The sequence below is a fragment of the Erpetoichthys calabaricus genome, chromosome 11 (assembly GCF_900747795.2).
Source record: "Erpetoichthys calabaricus chromosome 11, fErpCal1.3, whole genome shotgun sequence".
Classification (NCBI taxonomy): domain Eukaryota; kingdom Metazoa; phylum Chordata; class Cladistia; order Polypteriformes; family Polypteridae; genus Erpetoichthys; species Erpetoichthys calabaricus.
Genome location: NC_041404.2, coordinates 80741985 through 80765986, shown reverse-complemented (window position 1 = coordinate 80765986; position 24002 = coordinate 80741985). Strand labels below are relative to the sequence as shown.

Genomic DNA, 24002 nt, shown 5'->3' with positions numbered 1-24002 from the left:
AAAACTTAATATTAACAATTAATTTTTACAGTGCTGACTTCGGTACAGCTTCCTGCTTTGTTCTGGAGGGGCAATGACTGCACAACTGGTGTGTTTTTTTTTTTTCTTTTTTTTATTCCACTTGCTTCTTCTCACCATCATCATGGTTAAGCATTAATTTGTTTATAAAACCACTATGCACAGGAATGACAATACACACTTATAGCCATTGATTTTTTTATTTCTTGGATGTCTTTCTGCAATCTTTACTTTTTCAAAAGCAACCTATATATTTTAATCATTAGAGTTCCCCTAATTAATTGTACATTAATAATCAATCAGAAATTCTTTGCAAAGGTTTCTGTGCAACACAAAAGTTAGTTCCCTCAGAACAGTTCTTCTGCTAAAAGTTACTCATTGTTTCTGACAAGAGTTAAAGTGAAGAAGTGGGAGAAAATATTTACACTGAAGAACATTTCATAGGTGGCATTCAGTATCACTCAAATGCTGCACTTCCAGGCACCCCTTACCGGCAAAATGATTGGAGAGAATAATAAAAAATAACTTCATAAAGATGACCTATGTTTATATAGGATGTTAGCGTTGCTCAGTTTTGATAACCATTGATTAGTATTCTTTCAGATGCACAAGGTGACAGTTTAAGAGTTACAAGTTTCCAGCCCCAGCATAAATATCTGACAAAGGGTGAAAATGCAGCTGTGCCCCAAACAAAACTAGCAAGTACATTTAGCACACTAGTCTATTGTATTTAGCTTGCCTATGTACTGAAACATTACTGCTTATGAGTGCATTGAAGTAAAATAATGGCGGCAAATGACGAGTGCATATAGAAAAAAATGTATCTCTTCTGTCTAAAACAATATTGTGACTTTTGTCCAAATGGTGGTGATGCCTTGTCATGTGCTATACTCTCAGCAGGCCTCCCATTCAGGTGTTCATGCATTGAGCAAGTGCTATTGTGGGATACCATCTCTTTTTTGAACAACCATTTTCTCAGACTTTGAAGTGAAATACTCCCTTACATAAGAAAAATTTGATGGAACTTTTTTCCATAGTATGTAGTGCAGCTGCAAAGAATGTAATGCAAAGAGTTGTAGCATGCTGGCATGCATGCAGTGTGAGGAAGCAGCAGAGAAAAACTAGTTGATTAAGAAAATACAATTCTAATGAAACTTTAAGCTGATTAATTGGCTACATCAATTAATCATGACAGCCCTACTGTTATTATTTTCTAAATGATAATCCATCAGTCTCTCCATTCAAACCTGGTTTGTCTAGTTCAGGGTCACTAAGTACCAGAGTCTTTCTTGGAAACAATGGTCACAAGGCAGGAATGAACACTGGATGGAGTACCAGTCCAACGCAGGGTTCAACTTTTACATCCACCCTTACTTGCACTAGACAAATTTAGTTATCAGTTAAATTTAAAATGAGGGTGGAAATCCTGAGAAGGAGAAAAATGAATGCTGACATGGATAGAAAGTGAAAACTCCACATACTGTAATTTGGCAAAGATGTTATTCAAACCCATTGTTCTGTAGTCCAAAATAGAAAAATCTTAGACATCTGGTGAAGACTGCTTTTGAATATGCCATATATTAATTTGCTGATGTTACCATTGTTGGCCTATTGTAATTCACTGATTAATTTTATTTTTAGGGGCTGGAGTCGTATAATTGTTGAAAAGCCATTTGGAAAGGACCTAGAAAGCTCTAACAAACTATCCAATCACTTGTCTTCACTTTTTAAAGAGGATCAGATCTACCGAATTGACCATTATCTTGGCAAGGAAATGGTGCAGAATCTCATGGTTCTCAGGTGAACTGTGCTACTTGTTAACAATACTATGTAATGCTCAAGATAATGAACTATAGCAAATTTTAAAGTAGTGTAAAGTTCAGTTTCTCTTCTTAGATCAAATGTTATTCCTTCCAGGTTTGGAAACCGCATTTTTGGCCCCATTTGGAACCGGGAAAGTATTGCCTGTGTGGTATTGACCTTTAAAGAACCATTTGGCACAGAGGGCAGAGGAGGTTACTTTGATGAATTTGGCATTATCAGGTTAGATTTTAAGATTTAATCTAGCTACTGCAATTCTAATTATATTTTAAAATTTGAGTCATTGATGTTGTCAAAATGCAAAGAGCCCACACGCAAGTTAATGTTGCTGGTATTTCCCTTGACTTTTTGGCTTATGTGGGAATATTTGATGTTATTACAGGTACTAGTGTATTTTTCTTAAAGTATTCTTTGTAATGCAGCTAGGTTTCTGTTTGTTGGGTAAAGATGCACTTTTTCATTCTCACTCTGATCAGATTGTGTATCTTTCTTATAAGCCTCTTCCTGTTTTCTTCTATTCAGAGATGTAATGCAGAATCACTTGCTTCAGATGCTTGCTTTGGTTGCAATGGAGAAGCCAGCTTCCACAAGTTCCAATGATGTCAGAGATGAGAAGGTAATACAAGAACTTTTTGTCCTCTATGAAAATATACACTGTAAATTCCCAGTAAAACAGACCCAGCATGCTTTATAGTTAAAGCTGAATAATATGTAACTGTGTTTAAAACACAGGAAAGACTTAAAACATTTTTAGGAAGATGCAATGTTACAGTGAAGTACTTTATGAGAAGAGGAAAATGCACACATTTCAGAAGATGAACTTTTGGTTTTTACCACTGCAGTATATCTTGGCAGTTGCTGTGTTTTAATATTGTTACACTGTAGCAAATGAAGTACATGTTGGCAGTATTGGATATTAAGTGTTCATAATAGCAGCATTTATAGAGTCACTAGGGGGCTCCGCCCCCTGCTCGCTTCGCTCGCCAACCCCTGGCGTTGGGGCATGACAAAGAGTGAGATGTATGAATTAGATATAGAATAGTGTGCAGGTTTGGATGATGCCTATAGAACTAAAAAAATAGAGTGTTTGGCATAGAGTAATGTTTTATTGGAATATTTCTTTGTATACAACATTAGTAGTAAAGATGGTGTCTTGTCCTTGAATGAGTCTTCCTTGGCATGGATCATTTATAACTTTAACGTCAGATGAACGTCGAACACGTGAGAAGGCAACATAAAGTTGTCCATGTCCAAAAACGGGTTCAGAGAGGTAGATGCCAACCTTGTCCATGGTTTGTCCTTGTGATTTGTTGATGGTCATGGCAAATGCAGGTTTAATGGGGAACTGTCGGCGTTTCAATGTAAAAGGTAATTCTAGGTCAGAACTCGTAAGGTCAATTCTAGGAATGAGAACAGTATTGTTAGCATGTGATCCTGTAAGAACTGTTGCTTGAATAACATTGTGTGTCATGGTGTTGACGACTAACCGTGTGCCATTGCATAAACCCTGTTTAGTGTTAAGGTTTCTTAATAGCATGATTATTGTTCCGTTTTTAAGGGTAAGGTTGTGTTGTGGTAATCCGGCCGGGTTAATAGTGTTCAAATATTCTAAGGGGAAATTCAGATGTTCATTGTCGTCATCAGAGTCAACTTTGTCCGAACTTAGAAAGAGCCGTGTCTCTCCAGGAAGTAATGAAATGACCTGGTTATTAATGTGATTAACATTAATATTTTTTGGACATAATATAGTGCGTTGTGTTAAAAGGGGTATTTGGTCTAATGTGATTGCTGTTCCAAATATCTCCGTAACTAAGTCGTCGCAGATAAAGGATTTGGGAATTGTAATAATATCTGGGTGAAGTCCATCTGTATTGGTGAGTGTACCATTTCCCAGTTGTAATAGCCAATTGTTATATTCTGGATCTGGACATCGCATGTTTTGTACTAACTGTATTGTTTGAAAGCAATGCCAATTGTCTGCGTATTTTAAGGTGGACTGAACAATAGCTGAGCGCATGGCATGTGGAACAATAGCCAAGCATTGTCTAAAATCTCCTCCTAATAAAAGTACTTTTCCTCCAAAGGGAATATTATTATTCATCAACGTTTGTAGAAGTTTATCAATGGTGTTGAGTAAGTGACTGGATGCCATTGTACATTCATCAATAATTAACAGTTTCGCAAGACGGATGTCTCGGGCATTGCTACTGTGAATGTTCATAGTGGATACCGATGTCTCTGTGATTGGGACCGGTATTTTGAATAAGGAGTGACATGTACGACCATTTATTAACAAATTTGCTGCCACTCCGGTTGTAGCAGATGCGATAATCAACTGTTGTTTTGCAGCAAAGAAATGTATAAGTGTTTCATAAAGGTATGTTTTTCCGCTTCCTCCAGGGCCGTCAAGAAAGAAGCATTTGGGTATAGGGCTGTTGTCCTCCGTGGCATGAATAATTTTGTGAAAAGCAGCAGATTGTAATTCATTTAAAGAGGAAAGCATAGTTTGTGCAATTTGTTCTTCTTGTTGGAGATCAATAGTTGTGGAATTTATATCCGGTAAGGAATCCAGAACATTTGGTAAATGGAAGTTATCCAATGTATACCCAAGGAGCATAAGAGCTAAGCGAATGTTGTTTAGTGCATAGGCTTCACAGTCGATGCAGGAATCATTTGTCTCATGAAGCTTGTGGCAAATATCTTCAATCATTCCCATTTTGTTTGTATTCCAGAGGGTGAAAGGATCTGATGGGTTTGAGAAGGCACAGATATAAGCAAATAGTTGTCGAACTTGACATGGCATTGAATAGGATATCGCATCGTGTATAGTTTTTTGCCAAATTGTATCATCTAATAAATATCCTTTGTCATTTACCGCCTGTTGGAATGTCTGACAGAGTTTGATGGTGCAGCCATCTCGTACAGTTTTAATGTCGTGAAATGATGTAGCTCCGGTTTCATGTTGAAGAAGTAATCGAAGGTAAAACCTTTCAGGTTCTTTAATACTGACAGTGTACATTCGGCCTATGACATTATCACCGTGGTGATGTCGTTTTCTCCAGAAAGTGCCATTGTCAATCCAAACATAGTGAAGAGGAATTTCCCAATATTTCCAACGGTGAGCGTTGGGATCGTTTTGATTGAGTTTAAACCACGCGGTTAGTTTAGTATCTTTTATGGCTGCTCTCTTTGCCGCTTGTAGCTCATCACCTGCATGAAAACAGACAGTTTGTTCGTGCTCCAAATGAACTGGCAAGCGACATATTGTGTGGCTCTGATGGTGCATAGGAAAGCAAAATATTCTGCAAATGGCCTCTGGAGCTCTGACGTATCGTGAATCAACATACATTCGAGTTTCATCGTGAGCATTCGTTTCAGATATGGAGACATTAGCATAATCGTGTCCCTTGTATACGTATTTGAATAGATATTTAACGCTTTTTACTGTAGCGCAGATCTCCACATTTATATGGCAGTTGTAGCGTAAACATAAATAAGGATTGTATGGTATGACCCAGCTATTGTCAATTGAATGACCTGGACGAATTTGTAATTGACTTGTCTTTTGTCTTCTATATTTAGGGTATCCATTTATATTACCAAGTGTAACGTCTTGGAAGTCTTTGGGGAAGCCTTTTGAACATTTGCCATTAAGCATACATGGACTGTTTGGATTTGTAGCGCCACATGGTGAATGAATCATATTTTTTATAACAATTTGAAAGAGGCGTGGAGAGGTGTCACGGTCTGGAATTTCAGCTTTGACTATTTTATCGATGTCAGATTCAGTGCGTATTTTTGAATCCTCAGCAAGTATTATTAATATATGGGCGTGTGGTAAACCTCTCTTCTGAAACTCGATAACGTGGATAATGGCTGTGACAGTTCCAAATAGAGATTTTTGTTTGATATCTTGTAGCAGGTTATTCAGTTTAAGTCTAAAGACTCTTGCAACTAAATCAGGACGATGTTCGACTCTCTGCCAGGGCTTAAGATTAGTTGTAATTTCTGTCCATTTAGGATTGCAGGTCATAGTGATAAACAGATCAGGTTTTCCAAATCTTCTTACGATAGCCATGGCATCTTGGTAATGTTGTTGCATATTGCGTGGGCTGCCTTGAAAGGATGATGGTAGAATAACAGGTTTTCCAGCAGGGTGCTCCATGACGTCAGCATCACGATTAATGTAGTCCATCAGTGATTTGTATTTATCGGCTCTAAGTGAAGGCTGGTTGTTTTTTATCCACTGCAGATCATTTGATTCCGCTCGAACATAAACGTCAACGATGTATTGTTGAGTCAGCTTTCCTGCATTGAGTAATGGATTAAAGTCGTCCCTTACTGAGAGTCTGTAGGAGAAATATTCTTTCATGGATACACGTGATCGTTTCTGTGCCTGATGTTTTTTAAATCTTGAAATTGTAGCACTCCATCCTTCCTGTCCAGTTGGAAATAATATGGGGTATGTTAAAGTATCAAGAAGCGGAAAGCAAATGTCTATGCGTTGGAATGTAGGTGTGTTGTTTTTATCAGGACTTAAATGTAGAACAATATCTCGGTGAAATGGAGGCTCCCCATCTTTACTTTGAAAGACAATTGCCACTTCATTAACGACGGGAAGATTGTATCGTCTTGGATCTTGTTCTTTGTCCTTTATCAAGACTAAAGCAATTGTAGTTGCTGCTATACCTTCTGCATTTGCTTTTGTATTGGCCTCCTTTTCAACTTCATGTAGCATTTTTATAGACTTAGCTAATGGGTGATTGTTTATGACATGAGTGATGTTTCTCATTATAAGCTCTGTGCATTGTTTGTTTTCAGGAAGGTTCATTCGTTGATAGATTGCCTCATCTGGATCTAGGATGTAGATTTGTGCATATTTGCGTTGTTGATTTGTTTCAGGGTGCACTGTTCCAATGCGATGCAATATTTGTCCACATATGCGAAAACAGTATGGGCCATTGCCTTTTGGTGGCCTGATATATACTCCGGTAGATGCAAAAGCAAATGAACTATTGTAGGATCTAATGCAGTTCATAAAGTTTTTACTTTCAGGCACATCGTTAGTTAGAAGCTTCTGTAGATATTCAGGATATGAATGTAAAGGAGGCAGTCTAATCTGCCCCTTTTGACAACAACGTGTAAATTCATTATTTGTATTGCCAGTTGTTTCTTCTGGGAAGTTAAGTGAATGACAATGATTGCAAATGACATTCATTAATCCCAATGAATTTTCCTCAATAGTGGACTCATTATTGAATGCGTTGTCAGCCAACTGGCGTAAGCGTTTAGCAGGTGTCTGGCGTTGATGTCCGCGACGGGCATGTTTTGCTTGTGGCGTTTGAGTACCGCGTTGTTGCATGTCCATTATTTGTGACGCGCTATTTTTGAGTTTTAATTGATTCGCCTCCGCTTTGCGAAAAGTCCGTTTCAGTCTACATCGTGCATTGTTTGTATCGAGTCTTGTCCGTTTTTGTATGTCGGTCAGTTGATCTTTCTGCTTTTGGAGTCTTGCTTGCTTGTTTTCTGGCAGTTCATATGCGCGTTGTATACGTCTGCGTTCATTTATTCTGTCTCTTCGCTCCCTTTTTTGTATGTCTGAGACGCGAGCTCTTTCGGTTTTAAATCGTGCTTGTTTCGATGCAGCACTTTGAGACGCGCGCTGTATGCGTCTACGTTCATTGTGTCTGTCCATTTGGGCACGTCTCTGTAACGGGGTTACTTGAGCTTTGCGTTTTTTGATCCGAGACATTTTTTCTCCCGGAGTTTCCGAAGCGCGTTGTATGTGCCGCCGTGTATTTTGTTGTTTCATTCGGGTTCGTGTGTTTGGTCCCGTTATGCGAGCCGAATCGTTTTGTACCCGTGACCGTGTATTCATGACTTGTTTGTTCCTCAGCATGCGAAATATGGATAAGTAATAAGGAGGATCGCACTCACTGTTAATATGTAACCTTTTCTGCAGTTGAACGGTTAATAGTGCTTTATTGTAAGGAGATCCACCTATGCTGACACCTATGCTGCCTAGTGTGAAGGTTTTGAGATGACCTATGTTTAATATGTACATTTCCTTTAGAAATGTGGCTTTGGGTGTCACTTCTTATTGATGTGGGGGGGGGGGGGGGGGGTGAGGATTGTTGTTGCGCGAGCGTCTTCTTTCTTTTTGTGTTCCATGGGCTTGTTGAATCCCCCTCTTTGTGTGTGTCCCGTCCGTTGCTTGTAGGGTGTGTGGGGTGGTTTTGTGTTCTTTTTTTTTTGTGTTCCAGGGGCTTGTTGAATCCCCCTCTTGTTGTGTGTCCCGTCCGGTGCCGGGGGGGGGGGGGGGGGGGGCCTTGCTGTTGTGCGCGAGCGTCTTCTTTTTTTTTGTGTGCTAGTTTCGTGTGCAATGGGTTTCGTGCGGCGCCTGCGTTTGACTACTTTTTTCTGTGCCTTTTTCTTTTTTCTGTGCTCGCGGCGCCTCATTTCTTTGACTCCTTTTTTCTGTGCTCACTCCTTTTTTCTGTGGTCTTGTCCGCCTCTCGCGGCCCCTCATCTGCCTCTCGCGGCCCCTCGTTTCTTGGGGCGCCTGCGCAGTACGTCTTTTTGCGGCTACGGCCCATGGCCGGATGTCCCTGCGTCCATCCGGTTTAGCATTCTCGGCGCCTCATTTCTTTGACTCCTTTTTTCTGTGCTCACTCCTTTTTTCTGTGGTCTTGTCCGCCTCTCGCGGCCCCTCATCCGCCTCTCGCGGCCCCTCATTTCTTGGGGCGCCTGCGCAGTACGTCTTTTTGCGGCTACGGCCCATGGCCGGATGTCCCTGCGTCCATCCGGTTTAGCATTCTCGGTTAGTAATATGGATGTTATTGTGTACTTTTGCTTTGCCTATTTATTAATGTTTAAATTAATGTTAATATGGGATTAATTGTACATATGTATAACATTTAATATATGTTGTATGTAATGGACAAGGGACCTATCAGAGTGACACAACACAGGAGTAATTTTTCATACAAATCTTCTGGTGAGAGAAAGCAGCACACTAACATCAGGCAGGGATATGTGCAAGCCATTGTGAGAACACAGAAACCGTTAGGTGGTGGTAAGCTTTGTAAACGTACTAGGATGCTAGAGGGCAGAAAATCCAATATGTGAAAGATGAACCAACCCTAATATGAAACTTATATTCTACAACACAAAATACACCACACTAAAATAAACTACTATTACAGCTGTTTAAAATATACTAAGTTAAAGCAATGTGTATATTTTTCCCCTTTATTCACTGGTGGATTTTTGTTTGTGTATATATAATATATATTTTTTTATAGTTTTCCAGAATGTTTCATTTATATTTAATCATTCTTATCACCCAAATGTTTAGGCCTGCACAGTTGTTAGTGATTTCCTGCTTTTTGTAAATGGTAGTGTGTTCAGGTCAGGTCACGTCAGGTTGGGAAGACTGCACTGGTACAGCGTGTTGCTGTACCCACCACACAACCAAACAGCTTGGGATCCTGGTTGGCAACCCCACAGACAGACAGTCAATGGTAGACTTCTTAGGTGTAAAAGCAGACTGCTCCGGTCATTGGTAGTTGAGCAAGTGATCACGGATCATATTGAGGATGACCCTAGCAAGGACCTTACCCAGCACCGAGTCGGGTGTTATCCTCCTGTAGTTGCCGCAATCCAGACGATCACCCTTCCTTTCCAGATAGGGAAGACAAGTCCCATTTTCCAGGCAGTTGGGATGACCCCCATCTCCCAAATGGAAACAAAGATTGCTGGCAATGCCAGGAGGACAGCCTTACCACCACCCTGGAGAAGTTCACACCGGATACCACAGATCCCTGCTGCCTTCCATACCCTCAGCTGGTTCATCACATTTGCAATCTCAGTGAGACTGGGTGGTTCACAGCTAATTGGAGGATCAGCCTGAAGAACCGTGGACCCAGAGATATCCAGCATCCTAGCTGGAGGATCAGCTTTAAACAGCTGTTCAAAGTAGCTAGCCCAGCAGGTCACAACTGCAGTGTCATCCATAAAGACTGTTCCATCAGCTGCCCTGATTGGGATTCTCCGAGGAACAGATTTGGAAGTGTGAAATGCTTTGATTCCTCTGTAAGCAGGACCTGGGTTACTAGAACATAATTGGTGTGACACTTGCTCACAGATTTCTCTAACAAACACCTCCTTATCTGCCCTCTGAGCCCTCATAGCCATCCTTCTCGGTTCCCGGTATAGACTGGAGTTGCCATCAAACCGTGCGCAGTGACTCCTCTAGATGATATCCAAAGTGCCCTGCAAGATGAAACACCTCTTTCTGGGAACACTGGTAACACCAACACAACCCTCAGCAACCTTCAGGGTCTTGTCACAGAAGGTCTTCCACATTAAATTAGGATCGTCAGTCCGAGCCAAGTCCATAAGTTCCTCAAACAAACTGCATGCAAACTCTTCAGAAACAGCCTGATCTTGTAGTCTCGCCAGGTCCAGCCTCATTTTCCTAGTATGTTGTAGCCTACTGGACCTAAGCTGGATCTTCAGAGTAGCAACAACAAGTCTGTGGTCAGAATTAAGAAACTGGGCACTTCTATAGACCCTGCAGTTTTGTAAGATCCTCCAGCATCTGCCCACGAGGATGTGATCGATCTCCTTTACCGCACCGCCAGTATTGGAGCACCAAGTCCAGGAAAAGGGTACAACGATCCATAGCCCCTGACCTTTTGCAAAGTCAAGGAACATGGAGCCACTTTCACCACAGTCACCAGACCCATGGGGATCGAGACAATCCTCATAGCCAGCCATGTCAGTGCCAATGGTTGCATTGAAGTCACCCATAACCATAGGAGTGTCACCTTGTGGACACCCATCAACCACTGGACAACGTTGCAAATAAAATGTCTCCCTCATCGAGACATCACTCACCATGGTCCGAGCATACACTAAGACAACAGACAAGGCACCTAAAGAGTGCTGTAATTTGAGTTTCATAATATGTTCATTGAAAGGAGTGACATCAGACACCATTGGAAGGAGCCGATCCACTACAGCAACAGCTACTCCCTGAGTATAACAGCTATCAGAGCGACCAGACCAATAAAAGGTGTACCCACCTACAGAGATCTCACCAGTCCTAGGTCTGCACATCTCAGAGTGCCTCCACTGAAATGCAGAGTTTATGCAGCTCTTCCAACAACAGTAGAAGATGATCGTCATGCCAGAGAAACAAGACGTTCCCCTCACCTACCTGGATGGCCACCTCAAATTGGGACCAGAGTGTTGCCGTGCAGCAGGTGACACCTCAGCACCACACCAGTTCTGATCCCCATCAGGCCTGACCCCATTGGCTCTTTGATGGTTTTGACTCTTCCAGGGATGGGGCTCCTGAGGGCTTTCCCCCCATCTCCTTAATAATGTGAGCAGCCGCTGCAGAGCTACTCCCGCGGAAAGCAGAAAAGAGTCCTGTCTGTCATTTCAGAGATGCGTGAAGTTTTTTTATAGTGGTTGGAGTGCCATTCCTGCTACCAACCCCCAAGATTTCCCTGCACGTTGAAGAACCGCTTGCAGGGCCGGATGCAGTTTAATGTCATACCCAGGACAGTGTGTTCTAATTGTAAAAGGCGCTATATAGCGCCCGACCCGGCACAGACTCACGCAGAGGCACGTACTTTAATAAAAGGTACTTTATTTTCTCTTCAGCCGTGGGGCACGCCTTCCCCGTGTCCCACAGGCCCAACACAGTCCCAAAAGCACTTCAAATCCAAATAACTCACACTTCTCTCCACCTCAGCACCACCACTCCTCCTCAGGCTTAGTCCTCTTCCTCCCGACTCTGGCTCTCTGAGTGGTGGTGGCTGGCCCTTTTTATATCCCACCCGGAAGCGGTCCAGGTGCTTGGACACCTGGTCCTAATTGCCCTTCCGGGTGGGGCTGAAGGTATGACCAGCCAGGCTGCTGACTCCACGCAGCTCCCCCTGGCGGCCATCCGAGCCCCCAACCAGGCTGTGAAGGACTCCATCTCCCATGGAGCCATGCGCCGGGCTGGGGAATCATTGGCTGCCAGGGAGGCTGCCACCAAGCGTCCCGGGGGAGGTATTGAACAGTCCATGGCTGCTCCCCCGGAACAGATGTAGGAGAGGCGTCCCTGCCGGGCATGGGACGCAGCTGTCCTTTACATAATATATTTTTTTTTAGTTTGTTCATTTCTTAAACGCACCCTTTGTGATTTTATAAGTTTACACAGCAGAACTGTTTGAAAGGGTTGTAGTGATTAATCTTGGTGTATATTAAGAGTACATATCCAGGGACATGCGGTGCAACAGAATTCCATATCAAGAATTTTATTTTGACGTTATTTTGAGTCCCATGATATTTTTCCTAATCTTGGATGCTCTCTGATACATACATACATACATACATACATACATATGAAAAATTTGGGAACCCCTCTCAGCCTGCATAATAATTTATTCTACTTTCAACAAAAAAGATAACTGTGTATGTCTTTCATTTCCTAGGAACATCTGAGTACTGGGGTGTTTTCCGAACAAAGATTTTTAGTGAAGCATTATTTAGTTGTATGAAATTAAATCAAATGTGAAAAACTGGCTGTGTAAAAATTTGGGTACCCTTTTAATTTTGCTGATTTGAATGCATGTAACTGCTCAATACTGATTACTTGCAACATCAAATTGGTTGGATTAGCTTGTTAAGCCTTGAACTTTATAGACAGGTGTGTCCAATCATGAGAAAAGGTATTTAAGGTGGTCAATTGGAAGTTGTGCTTCCCTTTGACTCTCCTCTGAAGAGTGACAGCATGGGATCCTCAAACCAACTCTCAAAAGATCTGAAAACAAAGATTGTTCAGTATCCTGGTTCAGGGGAAGGCTACAATAAGCTATCTCAGAGGTTTAATCTGTCATTGTAATCTTTCTAGTTAGCCAATAAAAGGTGTCATTTTGCTTGGCTTTTCTCTACATTCATAATGGCTAACACGGTACAACACCCTAGTACAACTGTAAGGAATGTAATCAGGAAATGGAAGGCCACAGGCACAGTTGCTGTTAAACCCAGGTCTGGCAGGCCAAGAAAAATACAGGAGTGGCATATACGCAGGATTGTGAGAATGGAGGTGATCTGTGGATTGTCTGTAACCAAAGACCTGCAAGAACATCTTGCTGCAGATGGTGTATCTGTACATCGTTCTACAATTCAGCCCTTTCTGCACTCACGACACAAACAGAGTCGCTTGTTGTTTTCCAATATTCATTTAGACAAGCCAGATTCATTTTAGAACAACGTGCTTTGGACTAATGAGACAAAAATGGAGTTATTTGGTCATAACAAAAAATGCTTTTCATAGCGGAACAACACCACATTCCAAGAAAAACACCTACTACCTACTGTCAAATTTGGTGGAGGTTCAATTATGCTGTGTGGCTAGTTCAGGGACTGGGGCCCTTGTTAAAGTCGAGGGACCAATGAATTCAACCCAATATCAACAAATTCTTCAGGATAATGTTCAAGCATCAGTCACAAAGTTGAAGTTACCCAGGGTTTGGATATTCCAACAAGACAATGACCCAAAACACAGTTCGAAATCTACAAAGGCATTCATGCAGAGGGAGAAGTACAATGTTCTGGAATGGCCGTCACAGTCCCCTGACTTGAATATCATCGAAAATCTATGGGATGATTTGAAGCAAGCTGTTCGCCATCAAATTGAGAGATTTTGTATGGAAGAATGGTCAAAAATACCTCCAGAATCCAGACACTCATCAAAGGCGATAGGAGGCATGTAGAAGCTGTTATATTTGCAAAAGAAGGCTCAACTAAGTATTGATGTAATATCTCTTTTGGGGTGCCCAAATTTATGCACCTGTCTAATTTTGTTATGATGCATATTACATATTTTCTGGTAATTCAATAAACTTAATGTCACTGCTGAAATACTACTGTTTCCATAAGTCATGTCATATATTAAAAGGAAGTTGCTACTTTGAAAGCTCAGCCAATGATGAGCAAAAATCCAAAGAATTAAGAGTGGTTCCCAAACTTTTTCATATGACTGTATATTTTGAACAAGTGTATGTTAATTGGTTTTTGTATTTTTGTTTTTTGTCCCACACATAGGTAAAGGTTTTGAAATGCATTAAGGAGGTGAACGCAAAAGATGTTGTTTTGGGTCAGTATGTTGGCAATCCTGATGGTGAAGGAGAAGCTAAAAAAGGCTACCTTGATGACCCAACTGTGCCTAAGGGCTCTCACACAGCCACCTTTGCTACTGCAGTACTGTATGTGCAGAATGAGCGCTGGGATGGTGAGTTGACAGCAGAAATTCTTTATCAGTACATATGTGCTTATGGATGTAAATGAATGATTAGCCACATTTAGTTTGTGATGCTTTTATTTGTCATAACTTAGTACTGCTATATTTGTGAGAGGCAGCGGTGTGACTTTGTTGCTCATGAAGCATAATTGCACACTGAGGCAATATAGTTATCTTCTGAAAAGATTAGTGTATTTTATATGTTTGTCTTTTCATTTTAGTTATTCATTTCTAAGTATTAAAATTAAACAAAGGTAAATTTGCTGTAATTTTTTTTTATACTAAACAATTTATTTTGGGTAGGTGAAAGTCTTTGGTGCTCATTAAGTATAGTTTGCACACTGAAGAAATATGGTAATTCATAAACTAAAAGTTACTGTATATTATTTCTTTATATTTGGGGTTTAGGTGTGCCTTTTGTGCTACGTTGTGGTAAAGCACTTAATGAAAGAAAAGCTGAAGTTCGTCTGCAGTTTTCTGATGTTCCAGGAGATATTTTTGAACGACACTGCAAGCGCAATGAGCTAGTAATAAGGGTTCAACCTAACGAGGCTGTCTATGCCAAAATGATGACTAAGAAGCCAGGGATGTTCTTCAATCCTGAGGAGTCAGAGCTTGACCTTACTTATGGAAGCCGGTACAAGGTGGGAAACCCTTCTAGATCTGCATAGAAAGGCACATACCGTGTTGTTTTAAGCTTTGACAAAATGCACAAAGTATACATCTTCATACATACCTTAAATGGTTTTTCTTTTTGTTGTGAAGAGCTAAATGAAAGTTTAATGTACTCTTCAGTTTTCAAGTCTTTGAAGCCTTTGGATCATTTATATAGGGATGAGCAAAAGTAAGTTCACAGATATTTGCAATGACAAAGTCATGCAGGTAAATGATTATTACAACAGATTTATTAACTTAATAGCTTTAAGAAGAAGACACATAATACAAATAAATAACACAATGAATAAATAAAACAAGAATAAACTCTGTTTTGCGTACTCACAACTGTAAACATAATTTTGCCAAACCTTGTATATTCCTGTTCTGTCCTAATGACAAATGTTTTCTGATGGCACACATTGGGAGTGACCTATCTGACAACTGCGTAATTAGATTTGTTTCAGTACTTAATTCATTCACACCCTTTTCCACTCAATTAAAGTAGTGTTAGTTTGTACCCCCTTGGTGCTGTCTCATTAGATACTGTAGACAGAATTTTTTGACAGTGATTAATAATGGTTTAAAAATAAAAGTTAACACAGTATTTGAAATTTCTTTTGATTATTTGATGTAACTGAACTTTTCAAAAGTCAAGAGTTTTTTCTTCTCTCGCTCGCTTTAAAATAGGAATGGACTTTTCACAAACATGCCATAGTACAGTTTATCTTAAAACAATTATGTTCAATTGCCATGTTTTGGGTATTTTGCATTTTTTTTTTCTTTCTTCTAATGCATGCTTTAGGGGCACAAACCTATTTTTCCACTGCTTTCATTCTTGGCTGCCTTGTATCAGATTATAAGAATGTTTTGTATAGCTATACAGGCATCTGTCCTGCTAACATTGTGAAGATAAAATATGTTGACATTTCAAGTTGATATTTTTTTCCTCCTGTTAATATACTCAGCTTTGATAATATTATTATGTTTATTTTGTTCTCAAAGATTTCTAAGTTTTTTTTCATAAACTTAATGCTGTTATGTACTCCAGAAGTTCTTAATACTTTTTTCTAGAAATAAAACCCCCAGGAATTTAAATAGGGCGGCACGGTGGCGCAGTGGGTAGCGCTGCTGCCTCGCAGTTGGGTGATCTGGGGACCTGGGTTCGATTCACGGGTCCTCCCTGCGTGGAGTTTGCATGTTCTCCCCGTGTCTGCGTGGGTTTCCTCCGGGCACTCCGGTTTCCTCCCACGTTCCAAAGACATGCTGGTTAGGTGGATTGGCGATTCTAAATTGGCCCTAGTGTGTGCTTGGTGTGTGGGTGTGTTTGTGTGTGTCCTGCGGTGGATTGGCACCCTGCCCGAGATTGTTTCCTGCCTTGTGCCCTGTGTTGGCTGGGATTGGCTCCAGCAGACCCCCGTGACCCTGTGTTTGGATTCAGCGGTTGGAAAATGGATGGATGGATGGAATTTAAATATTTCAAAAGTACCAAAGGTTTTTTTGTTGTTTTTTTCAAATCTTAAAGAAATATCACCTTTAGGATTGAGTAACAAGAGTGTGGTACTTGTTTTCTTTGGGAGGCTAACAAGGTATTACAGGTAGTGCTCATGTGTTTGTGCGCCTTTCAATTTATCATACATTCACTTTGATGTATGAGTAACATTGTGATTTAATATTGAATACAAATTAGAAACCCTCAAATTTTCATACTTTTAATTTACAAAAAAATCTACACACAAAATCTATGCTTTAATTTCATGTGTGGCACAGAGGGTAAAATTTTCCATAGGGTAACAAGTTCAGGGTATATCTTTTTTTCTAAACTTCCAGGGATTTCAGGGTAGGATTTATAAACCAGGATATGATCATCATGAACTACCTGATTAATCTCACCACGTGCTTGTACTAAGTGTATCCACCTACAATTCCTCTCCATTAACTAAAAAAATAAACATAGCTTAAACTCAGTACTATAACATTCAAATGTTATGATGTCATTTCTATATGAACTAGTGGATGAAAATAATTCAGGGTATTTTCATTAACACATACTCTTTAAGGCTGCTTTTTATAGCAGCAACTTTTCAAGCCAGGCTTGTCAGAAAATCATTTTATCAGGTTTGTGACATTTGTCTCTCTGTTTGTAGGAGACATAAACTGTTGAAGAACATTTACAGAAGAGCAATATTTAATGTAAAGTCAAATTAACTCAAATTTCAAATGTCACAAGCTTCCGGTTCTTTAATTTTCCATGGCTTTTCCTCTTTTAGATTTGTTGCAACTTTAAGAGCACCGTTATTAAGTTTAATTGTAATACATTTTATTATTAGTTTAAAATATAATAATTTCCGAATCCTGTAACAAAACCTTTGTTCTGTTTTTTTATTAAATGACTAGTTGATTACCCAGTGGCTTCGCTCACCGAGTGCAAGGGGAAAAAAATAAAATGTAGTCTATAAGTTATTAAACAGTAAAACATTAACATTTTAAGAAGTAAAGATACATTGAGCACTACTGGAGTGGTTTCGGGTAAACTACATTTTAAAGGCGGTATAACACAACAGGTAAGTAGTACTAACTGCAGCTAAAATGTATTTGGATCATCTTTCGGTAGTAGATCCCTTTTGAAAGGTGCTACATGACGGCTGTGGTATAGAAATTACATTTTCTATGTGAACGTCCAAATTTCTGTCTGACAACCTTGCACTATGTGCCTGTGATTTAAGAGAAACATAATTCTGATAAATGTGGATGCTGCCCTTCCGTGCTTTACGGGCAGAAGGTCCAAACAATTTGCAAGTCCAACACTTTACATTAAGAGGTCTGTACATCTTCTTAGATGTAAACTCTCATTCCGCGCATCCCAGTGTCCACTTAATTCTCACGACACCTCGCCACTGAAGGTGGTCTCGTCTTCACGTTGTTTACAGCTCGGCGCAGTTAAAAAGTAGAAAGACACAAAGCTGTTTTCCTCATCTCTTCTACTATCAAGTACTGCCAACTAAAAAAAAGTTACAATGTGGCAGTTTCTGCGACAGTCACGTGGACGAATAAATAAAACTTCTCTGTCAGAACGCGCCTGACGATTGGTTCCTGTATTGTAATATGCTCTGTGGTCATACGTAATTTCCATATCGCGTGGTCATATGTAATTTCAGTTTCAAACGCGAAAAGAATTTTATATATATAGATTTTATTTAAGTTGACTCTCCTCTGTCTGTTTGTTTGTCTGGGTCAAATCTTGCAACTGATTTTAAACCCACTTTTGGTGAAGCAAATTTCTTCAAATTTTGCATACGTGTTCAGTATCGATGACAATATAATAATCCATCAAAACCAATGCAATTACATAACAAATTTCACCGTAATCAATGGTTATGCGATTCCAATTAACGCACACACAACAATGTCGGAGAGAGAATATAGTGAGATACTGTATAGGAGCATACAAGTGAGAGACACATCGGACTGCCCCAACTTGCCTCTACCAGTGAATGGAGTGGGTAAATATGCATGCGTACTTTACTTGTTTATTCTTGCGAAGGACTAGCCTTGATGATCACGGTGAGGAAGTATTGCCGCAAGCTTGTCTTTCTGTCGTCAATATTTTTTTTTCGCAGCGACCAAGCGCTAATCCCATAAAAGCCTAAACAGAAAACTAGAGACCAAAATATAATTATTTTTAGTATTCAAATAATTCTGCAAAGAATATATATTTTGTAATACTTTTAAAGAAGCTTCTCATTCATGAAAAATGATTAAAGAAAAATCATTTGCAAAATACTCCAAAACTAAAAAGTAAAAAATAAAATATATAATTTTTTTTTAAGTAAAACTATTTTATTTACTTTAATTTTAAATGCACTAAAAAGCAAAAAACAAAATTTTCTTTAACCACAATTTTCGTGGTTACATGTAACTAAATAAAATCATGGGGCGCACATAAATAAATTCATTCAATCAACTAATATAATAGCTACTTTCATCATATAATATAAAAAAACAACATTTTAATTCACTACCATGCTAAACAAGTTTCAAAAATTGTTTAAATCAATTAATTTATGTGTGCACCACGATTTTATTTAGTCACATATAACCACGAAAATTGTGGTTAAAGAAAAAATTATTTTTTGCTTTTTTAGAGCATTTATAACTAAAGTAAATAAAATTGTATGCAGCAAGCCGCTGTAAATGTTCTAGTCCAGGCATGTCAAACTCACTACCATTGATGGGCCGCTTCGACTGTCATACGTGCATAAGCGGGCCGCACTGTAACAAATACTATTATACTATTATACAAAGTTACTGCAGCTTTATTTTCAATCTGAAAACTTTAAAACTGTAACACTTAGTTTTAGTTTAAAGAAAAGCCATTTATTTCCATACAATCTCCGTACAACAGCGTACAATTAGAGTCTTACCCTCTTAGATAGGTCCTTATATACAGTGCATCCGGAAAATATTCACAGCGCATCACTTTTTCCACATTTTGTTATCTTACAGCCTTAATCCAAAATGGATTAAATTCATTTTTTTCCTCAGAATTCTACACACAACACCCCATAATGACAATGTGAAAAAAGTTTACTTGAGGTTTTTTGCAAATTTATTAAAAATAAAAAAACTGAGAAAGCACATGTACATAAGTATTCACAGCCTTTGCCATGAAGCTCAAAATTGAGCTCAGGTGCATCCTGTTTCCCCTGATCATCCTTGAGATGTTTCTGCAGCTTAATTGGAGTCCCCCTGTGGTAAATTTAGTTGATTGGACATGATGTGGAAAGGCACACACCTGTCTATATAAGGTCCCACCGTTGACAGTTCATGTCAGAGCACAAACCAAGCATAAAGTCGAAGGAATTGTCTGTTGACCTCCGAGACAGGATTGTCTCGAGGTACAAATCTGGGGAAGGTTACAGAAAAATTTCTGCTGCTTTGAAGGTCCCAATGAGCACAGTGGCCTCCATCATCTGTAAGTGGAAGAAGTTCGAAACCACCAGGACTCTTCCTAGAGCTGGCCGGCCATCTAAACTGAGCGATCGGGTGAGAAGGGCCTTAGTCAAGGAGGTGACCAAGAACCTGATGGTCACTCTGTCAGAGCTCCAGAGGTCCTCTGTGGAGAGAGGAGAACCGTCCAGAAGGACAACCGTCTCTGCAGCAATCCACCAGTCAGGCCTGTATGGTGGAGTGGCCAGACGGAAGCCACTTCTTAGTAAAAGGCACATGGCAGCCCACCTGGAGTTTGTCAAAAGGCACCTGAAGGACTCTCAGACCATGAGAAAGAAAATTCTCTGGTCTGATGAGACAAAGATTGAACTCTTTGGTGTGAATGCCAGGCGTCACATTTGGAGGAAACCAGGCACCGCTCATCACCAGGCCAGTACCATCCCTACAGTGAAGCATGGTGGTGGCAGCATCATGCTGTGGGGATGTTTTTCAGCGGCAGGGACTGGGAGACTAGTCAGGATAAAGGGAAAGATGACTGCAGCAATGTACAGAGACATCCTGGATGAAAACCTGCTCCAGAGCGCTCTTGACCTCAGACTGGGGCGACGGTTCATCTTTCTGAAGGACAACGACCCTAAGCACACAGCCAAGATATCAAAGGAGTGGCTTCAGGACAACTCTGTGAATGTTCTTGAGTGGCCCAGCCAGAGCCCACTTGAATCCGATTGAACATCTCTGGAGAGATCTTAAAATGGCTGTGCACCGACGCTTCCCATCCAACCTGATGGAGCTTGAGAGGTGCTGCAAAGAGGAATGGGCGAAACTGGCCAAGGATAGGTGTGCCAAGCTTGTGGCATCATATTCAAAAAGACTTGAGGCTGTAATTGCTGCCAAAGGTGCATCGACAAAGTATTGCGCAAAGGCTGTGAATACTTGTGTGATTTCTCAGTTTCCTTATTTTTAATAAATTTGCAAAAACCTCAAGTAAACTTTTTTCACGTTGTCATTATGGGGTGTTGTGTGCAGAATTCTGAGGAAAAAAATGAATTTAATCCATTTTGGAATAAGGCTGTAACATAACAAAATGTGGAAAAAGTGATGCGCTGTGAATACTTTCCGGATGCACTGTAGGAGTCTTACAGTGTGAGATCTATTTCTTTTGTCCCGACACTTGGCATCTCTTATTAGTAACCAGTTTGTCAATATCAGGCTTGAAATCTTGTGCGGGTGCAACTTTTATGAGGGATGAAAGGTACTCGACAGCAAGTCTTAAGCGATGTGGGGTTTTGGTAGCTTTCATTAACGAAAACAATTGCTCACAAAGGTAAGTGCTTCCGAACATAGACAGTATCTCTCGATGCCAACTTACGGATCTGCACATACGAGGGTGGCAGGTAACAACAACATTTATTTATATAGCACATTTTCATACAAATAATGTAGCTCAAAGTGCTTTACATGATGAAGAAACAAAAGACAAAGTAAGAATTAAAATAAGACAACACTAATTAACATAGAGGCGGCACGGTGGCGCAGTGGGTAGCGCTGCTGCCTCGCAGTTGGGTGATCTGGGTACCTGGGTTCGCTTCCCGGGTCCTCCCTGCGTGGAGTTTGCATGTTTGCATGCTGGAGTTTTTTTTTGTTTTTTCTGTCCACCCTGGCCATCGGACCTTACTCCTTTTTATGTTAAATAAGGTTGTCTTATTTTAATTTCTTATTTGTCTTTTATTCTTCTTTTCTTCATTATGTAAAGCACTTTGAGCTACTTTTTGTATGAAAATGTGCTATATAAATAAATGTTGTTGTTGTTGTTGTTCTCCCCGTGTCTGCGTGGGTTTCCTCCGGGCGCTCTGGTTTCCTCCCACAGTCCAAAGACATGCTGGTTAGGTGGATTGGTGATTCTAAATTGGCCCTAGTGTGTGCTTGGTGTGTGGGTGTGTTTGTGTGTGTGTCCTGCGGTGGGTTGGCACCCTGCCCGGGATTGGTTCCTGCCTTGTGCCCTGTGTTGGCTGGGATTGGCTCCAGCAGACCCCCGTGACCCTGTGTTCGGATTCAGCGGGTTGGAAGATGGATGGATAATTAACATAGAATAAGAGTAAGGTCCGATGACCAGGGAGGACAGAAAAAACAAAAAAAACTCCAGACAGCTGGAGAAAGAAAATAAAATCTGCAGGGGTTCCAGACCATGAGACTGCCCAGCCCCCTCTGGGCATTCTACCTAACATAAATGAACAGTCCTCTTTTTATTTAGGGTTCTCATGGATGGACTTGAGGATGATGGTCAATCTATCAATGTAGGAACATCTTGGTGCTTTGATTAGGTGGTGGTGGCGCAGGTCGCCACTACAGAAAACCAGGAAAAAAACAGAAGAGAGTGTAGGGGTTAGTACGGATTTTAGAGCCACCATGAATAGTTATGATGATTAATTGAATATACAGAGCATCAGGATTAAGCTAAAATGAACTTATGAGAAAGCCAATGTAAAGTAATGAGTTTTTAGCAGTTTTTTTTAAAGTGCTCCACTGTATTAGCCTGGCGAATTCCTATTGGCAGGCTATTCCAGATTTTAGGTGCATAACAGCAGACGGCTGCCTCACCACTTCTTTTAAGTTTAGCTCTTGGAATTCTAAGCAGACACTCATTTGAGAATCTAAGGTTACGATTTGGAATATAAGGTGTCAGACATTCCGATATATAAGATGGAGCGAGATTATTTAAGGCTTTGTAAACCATAAGCAGTATTTTAAAGTCAATTCTGAATGACACAGGTAACCAGTGTAGTGACATCAAAACTGGAGAAATGTGCTCGGATTTTCTTTTCCTAGTTAGGATTCTAGCAGCTGCATTCTGCACTAGCTGCAAACGATTTGTCTTTTTTGGGTGGTCCTGAGAGGAGTGCGTTACAGTAATCTATTCAACTGAAAACAAAAGCGTGAACTAATTTCTCAGCATCTTTCAGTGATATAAGAGGTCTAACTTTTGCTGTGTTTCTTAAGTGAAAAAATGCTGTCCTAGTGATCTGATTAATATGTGATTTAAAATTCAGGTTACAGTCAATAGTTACCCCTAAATTCTTTACCTCTGTCTTGACTTTTAATTCTAATGCATCAAGTTTATTTCTAATAACCTCATTATATTCATTATTGCCAATCACTATAATTTCAGTTTCTCTTTATTTAGCTTGAGAAAATTACTATTCATCCATTTAGAAACACAAGTAAGACATTGTGTTATTGAAACAACAGAGTTGGGGTCATCAGCATAGCTGTGGTAACTCACGTTATACCCCGAGATAATCTGACCTAACGGAAGCATGTAGAGCAAAAAGAGCAGCGGACCCAGGATAGAGCCTTGTGGAACACCATATAGAATATCATGTGTCTTTGAGTTGTAATTACCACAACTAACAAAGAGTTTCCTACCTGCCAGGTAGGATTGAAACCAATTTAAGACACTGCCAGAGAGGCCCACCCATTGACTAAGGCGATTTCTAAGAATATTGTGATCAATGGTGTCAAATGCGGAACTCAGATCTAAGAGGATGAGAACAGATGAATGGCCTCTGTCTGCATTTACCCACAAGTTATTTACTACTGTAACGAGTGCAGTTTCTGTACTGTGATTTGTTCTAAAACCCGACTGAAACTTATCAAGAATAGCATGTTTATTGAGATGTTTATTTAGCTGCATAATGACTGCCTTCTCTAGAATTTTACTTAAGAAAGGCAGGTTAGAAATGGGTCTAAAATTTTCAAAAGCAGAGGGGTCAAGATTATTTTTCTTAAGTAGGGGTTTAACTACAGCAGTCTTAAGACAGTCTGGGAAGACCCCCGTATCTAATGATGAGTTTACTATGTCAAAAATACTATCAATTAGCATGCCAGAGCACAATATATGAATAAAGTTATGAAGAAAGCCTGATCCATCACAGGGTAAACCCTGGACACACTAGACGCTGTTGTGGAAAAGAGGATGATGGCAAAGTTGGATGCCATCATGAAAAAATGACCCTCCATCGTCTCCAGGAGGCGTTGTCCTGGAGCACTTTTAGCCACAGGCTCATTCCACCATGGTGAGCTAAGAAGCACTTTTGGAGGGGTCTTTTCTGCCCGTTGCTATGAGGGTGTTCAATACTTCTACCCAATGTACTTGTTAAGTTTATTTATTTATTGACTGATTGATTGATTGGTTGTATTATCAGTCCAGTGAGTCTGTATTCTTGTTTTTTATATTTCTGCTGCTGTATGCATTTAA

At 40.2% G+C, this 24002-nt stretch overlaps 1 protein-coding gene across 2 annotated transcripts in view; it reads left to right on the top strand.

Annotated features, from left to right (window-relative positions):
* g6pd (glucose-6-phosphate dehydrogenase) overlaps positions 1–24002 on the top strand; it is a 114902-nt gene that overhangs the window by 66827 nt on the left and 24073 nt on the right. For both annotated transcript variants that reach the window (XM_051933644.1, XM_028813429.2), the window contains exons 6-10: positions 1660–1818; positions 1936–2061; positions 2362–2455; positions 13948–14134; positions 14552–14787. In XM_051933644.1, coding sequence (XP_051789604.1) covers positions 1660–1818; positions 1936–2061; positions 2362–2455; positions 13948–14134; positions 14552–14787 — 802 coding nt within the window. The remainder of the gene's footprint in view (positions 1–1659; positions 1819–1935; positions 2062–2361; positions 2456–13947; positions 14135–14551; positions 14788–24002) is intronic.